At 39.6% G+C, this 7,469-nt stretch overlaps 1 protein-coding gene across 1 annotated transcript; it reads left to right on the forward strand.

The window, feature by feature from the left end:
• The first annotated feature begins 466 nt into the window (after positions 1-466).
• ruvbl2 (RuvB-like AAA ATPase 2) lies at positions 467-6,043 on the forward strand. The gene is made up of 14 exons (XM_051402048.1): positions 467-572; positions 1,767-1,821; positions 1,909-1,964; positions 2,156-2,297; positions 2,481-2,610; positions 2,692-2,758; positions 2,913-3,019; positions 3,123-3,216; positions 3,473-3,691; positions 3,862-3,980; positions 4,555-4,674; positions 4,774-4,903; positions 5,064-5,178; positions 5,664-6,043. Exons 2-14 carry the CDS (start codon positions 1,767-1,769, stop codon positions 5,687-5,689), a joined length of 1,380 nt encoding a protein of 459 aa, XP_051258008.1. The 5' UTR covers positions 467-572; the 3' UTR covers positions 5,690-6,043.
• Positions 6,044-7,469: the final 1,426 nt, after the last annotated feature.

Genomic DNA, 7,469 nt, shown 5'->3' on the forward strand with positions numbered 1-7,469 from the left:
CACACACACACACACACACACACACACACACTACTGTCCGTACTTTGCAGAAGTTAGTTTGGTAAATCCTACATTGTGTGAAGTGATAGCATACCTGTCATTTTGCAACATTTCAGGAAGTCAATAACGTTTTTTCTTTTTAAATTAGAAAACAGAAGACAAGATAAAAAGTAAAAATGAATTAATAAGTTAAATATCTTTTTTCGGGTCACCAAATTAAAAGCTGACTAACGTTAAAAGCTAACGTTAGTTTACACGCTTAGCTCGTGGCGTTAGTATAACGTTAGTTTACCAGTTTAAATACACAAACATCTTAACATACACAAACGGGCAGACCCGCCACGTAACTGTTTATATGACCTGTATTTTAATGAACAGGTTACAATATGTTGCATCCCTTCATTAGTCTATTCTCCACCATGTCTATAGCACTGTCAATGGTCTACAGAGGGCAGTCTATCTCGAAACCTCCATAGAAAAAGAAGGACTTGTTTCGCGTCGGACACAATTACCCTGCGTACCATCGGAAAAAAGCGCCGCATTCTCACATTTTCTGAAGTGTGGCTGCACAGGTGAGTTTACATTCATACGATTACTGTAATCAGTACTTAAAATCACGGTATTTCACACCCAGATACCGTAGTATGTTTACTATCATTTACATCCGGGCTATTCGCTCTAGCATCAAGAAGCGGCGTGTAACAGTAGTTTGGAGACTGAATGGAGCTAGCTAGTTTGCTAACATAACATTGGCTAGCGTTAGCATAGTATTTAGTTGTACCAGCGCCGTCGACTACGTTAGATAGCAGCAGAGATTTGTGGCTTCAGCGTATCATTTGACTCAAGTTCATTTTTCTGACTTCTGAGGTGGGTTATGTTTTATAGAAAAGACAAATACGACACATTAAAAGCCACCGTAAGATGCCAAACGCTCATATTTCTCTGTTGTGGCATTCGTTACAACTGTCACTATGACAACCCACTGGGCAGGACAGCCCTCCAGCCTGTTTACTGAAACTTGGTGAAACCCTGAGCCTTTTCTCTTTAACAACTTAAACATCAGTAGAGGCCGTAGGAATGATCAGAAATAGCTTTGTTCTAGGGGTACACACACTGGGAATCTCAGGCACTGGCCAAAATTGGAAAAAAATAAGACTTTTGGATTGGTGAATTGAAAAATGTCTGTTATTTTATTTGAAATTACTGAACAAAAAGTTTCAAACCCTGTTTTGATGACCTAATAAAAGTTTGTGAGCTGTCATCCGCCCAGCTTACTGTTGAAGCAGAAGCCTTGTTCACTCCCAGCTGTGGCTTGATGGCTTTTTAGCCACATTTTTATAAAATCTTAGTTTCAGTTTCTGGATACCTTTTTAGATGATTTAAGCAAACTGTGCAAATTTTTATGGTAGTATTTCTGTGAGACGATATTTTGTTCTTTAGGTTAATAATAGTTAGCATTCCCTCTGTTGTGTGTTGTGAGCTGAATTCCCATGGTGACTAGGTAGATAGTCAATAGGACTTTAAATACACAAAAAGATTTAAATAAGATTTGAGTCTTTGTTGGAACACTCACAAATATTTCTCCAACCTTTGCCTATTCCTTTGTTTGGTTGTGTGTTACAGTGCAGCTATTACAGTGTCCAGTAACCCCTCCTTAACCTCAGACAATGGTCTTTTTCCAAAAATAAGGGAAGAAAAGCTGAGTAGAATTCAGTCTTTGTAACTAATTATTTGTATTAATAAAAATCTGCTTCAACTAAATACAGATGGCGACTACAAAGGTTCCAGAGGTTCGTGACATCACGCGGATCGAGAGAATCGGTAAGCATCTACGTTTACACCGGGACTCTGACTTTACCTGGCTTTTACTCCTTCTTCCAAATGTGTTCATTTCTATCTTGTGTTTAGGAGCACACTCTCATATTCGTGGCCTTGGTTTGGATGATGCTCTGGAGCCAAGACAGGTACTGTAACATTAGTATACCTCTGTTTAGTTGGATTTCAGTTTATGTCAAGTATTTGTTAGACTAGCTCAGTATAGGAGCAGTGATGTTGTGAATTCAATAGATATATTCCATTACAGCACAGAATGACTTGCATTTGTGCATTATTATGTGCAGAATTTAGCTTCAAGGATGTTCCTATTCACCTGCAGGTGTCTCAGGGGATGGTCGGCCAGCTGGCCTCCCGTCGGGCAGCAGGGGTCATCCTTGAGATGATCAAAGATGGCCACATTGCTGGCAGAGCAGTTCTGATCGCTGGCCAACCTGGCACAGGAAAGACTGCCATCGCTATGGGTAAGGGCCACGTTGGAAGATTTCCAGAACACAATATCATTTCATCATTCTCGGCTGAAAGTCATATTGTTGCCTTGCTCTGATTTAATTGGCTTCAGTTATGCTTTCGTTAAAGCAAGAGTTCCTGCTCCCAGATGCTGTAGCAGAGTATAAGTTCAGCTGACATTTTGCTTCTTTATGCAGGCATCGCCCAGTCTCTTGGCCCTGATACACCGTTTACAGCGCTGGCTGGAAGTGAGATCTTCTCCCTGGAGATGAGCAAGACCGAGGCACTCAGCCAGTCTTTTAGAAAAGCCATCGGAGTGAGGATCAAGTGAGTGAGCAAATACAATAACTGTGTTTTGTAATTCTCATTGTTGATTGAATCTCTGTTCATAGTGGGTTTCTTTTACAGAGAGGAGACGGAGATTATTGAAGGAGAGGTGGTGGAAATCCAGATTGATAGACCAGCCACTGGAACGGTAGGCTGCTTACGTGTTGTGCACTCATAACTGTCTTACACTGTTGTTGTGTATGCTTTTTGAAAATATTTGACACAGTACACTATTTTATATCACAATACACACTCTGTTGTCACTAAAGACAAACATATACATTTTTGACTTTGTTTTTCAGGGCGCCAAGGTGGGAAAGCTGACTCTGAAAACTACTGAGATGGAGACGATATATGACTTGGGAAACAAGATGATCGACAGTCTCAGTAAAGAGAAGGTTCAAGCAGGGTGAGTTAATCTCATGATCATTGATCTATACATAGCAGGATCACTCAGTCCTGTCGTACAGCCATACGTGATCTACACTGTCTCTCTCTGTGTTTTCTCTCAGAGATGTTATTACCATTGACAAAGCCACTGGAAAGATCAGCAAGTTGGGCCGCTCCTTCACCAGAGCCAGAGACTATGATGCCATGGGAGCTCAGGTATCATGTAGCTGTATAATACAATTTCACTGCTGCAGTCAATAATCTACCCTCACAAATAACAGCAGGTTTTCAACAGCCGTTTGCCTTTGACCATTGGCCTTGTGGATTCATTAAATTTTTTGTGTTGTTGTTGTTTGAAATGAAATGCTTTGCCTAATACAACCATACTCATTGAGTAGAATAGTAATTAATTTAAAGGGAAAGAAATTTTAAATTAATAAATTAATCAATTGTATTTTCGTTGTCCTTATAGACACAGTTTGTACAGTGTCCAGAGGGCGAGCTGCAGAAGAGGAAAGAGGTGGTCCATACGGTGTCCCTCCATGAGATCGACGTAATCAACAGCCGCACACAGGGCTTCCTGGCTCTCTTCTCCGGAGACACCGGAGAGATCAAGTCTGAAGTTCGTGAGCAGATTAATGCCAAAGTGTGTGAGTGGAGGGAAGAGGGCAAGGCTGAGATCATTCCTGGGGTAGGTTTGAGAGAGAGAGAGAGTGTGTGTGTGTGTGTGTGTGTGTGTGTGTGTGTGTGTGTGTGTGTGTGTGTGTGTGTGTTGTGTTTGTGTTTGTGTTTGTGTTTGCGTTTCTATTTGGTTTGTGTGTGTGATTGTACTTGACTAACTTTCTCTGTTTGTGCTTCCAGGTGTTATTTATTGACGAGGTCCATATGTTGGACATGGAGTGCTTTTCCTTCCTGAACCGGGCTCTGGAGAGTGACTTGTCTCCAGTTCTCATTATGGCCACCAACCGAGGCATCACCCGGTACTGTTTTCATCTCATTTTCCTCCTGTCTGCATTTGAGTTGTGTTACGTAGGAATACACTAATATGGAATTTATTTGTCTGATGTAATTTTGGTTATAACCTGTGTATTTGAATATTTGATATATTTGAGTACTGACAAAATATTGACTTATAGTTTTTAAAATGCTCTGAGGAATACATTTTTGAAATATTCTAGCATTTCTCCTAAACCTATTACAAGGAGTTTTTAACTGGTCTCAACTTAATACAGATGCCTCTATATGACCTACATAAGACGAGACCATTAGTGAGATGAGCAATTTCTGTATAGTTATTCTTAATGCCTGCCACTGGGTCGGATTCGGTCACATCAATTAATGAAATGAGGCGGTAGAAACACTACCGCTTCTGTCCACAGGGGCCACGAGAATCAACAAGAAATGAATGTTGCTGCTTTAAGATATTTTTACACACTTTCTATCCTAAAAAAACAATAAAAATGTGGTCAAATAAATCCTACCATATTTCATGTGTCACTTGTAACTCTGAATATTGAATATATAACACTGAGCATTCGCTCTTTTATCTTTCAGTATTCGGGGCACAAACTATCAGAGCCCTCATGGCATCCCCATCGACCTGCTGGATCGCCTGCTCATCATCGCCACCTCCCCTTACACCGAAAAAGAGACGAAGCAGATCCTCAAGATCAGGTGAGAATCTGCGTTCATCATCTGTGTGCAGTCTATGTTTGCCTCCAGCTTTCTTTCCAGCTTTACAAAGGGAAGTAAACGTGCATGGTTTCATTTCAGGTGTGAAGAGGAGGATGTGGAGCTGAGCGAGGAAGCTCACACTGTCCTAACCCGCATCGGCATGGAGACGTCCCTGCGTTACGCCATCCAGCTGATCAGCACCGCTGGACTGGTGTGTCGCAAACGCAAGGTAAGCAGAGTCTGCAGTCTGAAGACACATGTTAAAAAAGTAACTGTTATGAACATCTGTCATATTTTCAATCATTGGATGGATGGTATTTCAGTAGTTTGGTCATGAATTCCTGTAGCTCTTCTGTGTTAACGTCATCTGTGTGTTTTGGCTTCTTCAGGGGACAGAAGTTCAGGTGGAGGACATCAAAAGGGTTTATTCTCTGTTCCTGGATGAGGCCAGATCCTCTCAGTACATGAAGGAGTATCAGGATTCCTTCCTCTTTAATGAAACACGTGAGTTTCCTGTTCATACTCTCTTTCTCTGGTAGTGGCTGAATTCCTCGGCTTTGGATCCCACACAGCAATAGTTCACTTTGATGTTGCATTCACACAAACACCAGTTAAATCAAAGTCAAACAATGCATCAAAATGCTGGAACAGACTCTTTCCCAGGGACACCTGCAGGAATCTGCTGCAGGCGTTAGAGAAGATTTCAGTTTTCACATGCTTATTAAAACTGCTCTCCATTGTGCTGATTGGTCTGTAGTTTCACAGTGAGGCAGAGAAGAGAGAGATGAGGAAAAATAGCATTTGAAAATGAAAAAATTCCTCAGCGGTGCACTAGTAGTCGTTTCAAATAAAAAAACGGCCTTCTTGCAACTGCAGAACAGAATGTGATATGTTCATTTAAAATGAAAAAGAAAGATTTTTCTATATAAAATATACAAATTCTACATTACATGGTGAATAAGCAAGATGTATCTGATCTTACATTTCAGAAACGGCTCAAATGGACACCTCATAATGAAGACGACTGCTTTGTTTTCTTACTCTTGAAAGGTTTTATGTAATGGATCGCCCTCTGAGGTTGGAGTGAATTCAGAACTGGATTTTACTTCAGCGTTGAATTACATTGAGGATAGAATTCAAATGTATTAAATTCACAGAATTTTCCTACATTTTTCTTCCCTGTTCACCTTTAATTCTACATTGTTTGAATTCAAATTTATTTTTGACATAATTCTAAATTTACCACAATTCTGTTGTGGCTGGCAGGAATATCAATTGCTTTAGTGTTTTCTGTTTGTTGTTTTGTCTTATCTTTACATGGTTTATTTTTATGAAAATTATTAAACATGCTTTTCTAAGCAAACTGTGATGATTTGTTTTGTGTCTCAATCTTGAATGCAACAAAACAGATGTATTGGAGAGAAAATGGCAATTGGTACATAGAGTCATAAAGTTTTGTTTAATGTTTAATAAATATATTGTGTGTAAGAATAAGAAGTAAAAGTACGAATAATGGGTATAATATACATCCCCAACCTCCGCCGGCTCCCAGCTAATCCAAAAATGGGCAAAGAGGTAGAGTGTGGGTGGAGCTGAGGCAGGCTGAATGAAGCCTGGTTACTGAAACCAGTCACTCAAAGCAGCCATGCTCTTAATTATCCAAAACTAACTAATTAAGCATAAGTCTTGATATAATTAAAACAGGTCAGTTGGGTGTTTTAAATTGGCTTTATAGAGATTTACTCACTTCTACTGCCAGCTGCAAGTGGCTTTTCGAGAAAGTGCCGTTTTTGTCACTTCAGTGTTGGCTTTATTTACTATTGTTAGCGCAGTGTCCTGGCCCATATACACAGTGATTCCTTGAATCTAAGCCTCAAACATTTCTGGGACTCCTCAGAACAATTGCATGAAAAGCTTTAAAATAAAATCATTCTAAGGTAACAAAAACACAACATGTATTATTTTCAGGTGATTTTACACTACTGAAAACATACAGAAATATTCCATTTCTACCAATAATTATTTTTCACTTTTCAACATTTTTAACATTTTGAAAACTGTCAACATTACAAAATTACACAACAGCAATAGAACAATGTCAATATCCTGTGTGTGTGTGTGTGTGTGTGTGTGTGTGTGTGTGTTTCAGGTTCTAGTCAAATCCTATAACTGCCTCTTCGGACAGAAGTCTGAAATAATAATAATAATAATAATAGTTGGAAATTGTTGCCACAAGGTGGAGCCCAAAGATCTCTCTAGGAGACATCTTTTCCACAAACAATACAATATGCAAGCAGTGCTGACATGAATGTGAGCCCCGAAGATGCTTTTTAATAAGCAAGTGGAACAGCATTGCTGGTAGCCTAAAAATATCTTTTCTCAGCACAATTTAGTTTATTTAAGCCTCCTTACTGTATGATGGGTGTGAGCTCATTCTGTAAATGACTGAAGCTAGTCCACACCTCAGTCTCACACCCAGTCTGATACACTGTAGGTGCAACCATTCTCTGACACACACACACACACACACACACACACGCGCACGCGCACATACAAACACTGTGGAAAAGAGATCCTCACACCTAGATTGTTCTGTATTTAGATAATTAGACGCATAGTATTGAAAATCCCATCCCATCATCCCAACCTTGTAGTGTTATTCCATTGAGGCGTTATATGTTAAATCCATTGAAAATTGTTGCTTTTTCTACCAATATTGAGAAAATGTTTTTGAATCACAGTTTAAAAGGGTCACTGTACAATAAATTTGAGTTTTTACAGTACAGTGGTTGTCA

The sequence above is a fragment of the Dicentrarchus labrax genome, unplaced genomic scaffold (assembly GCF_905237075.1).
Source record: "Dicentrarchus labrax unplaced genomic scaffold, dlabrax2021, whole genome shotgun sequence".
Classification (NCBI taxonomy): Eukaryota; Metazoa; Chordata; class Actinopteri; family Moronidae; genus Dicentrarchus; species Dicentrarchus labrax.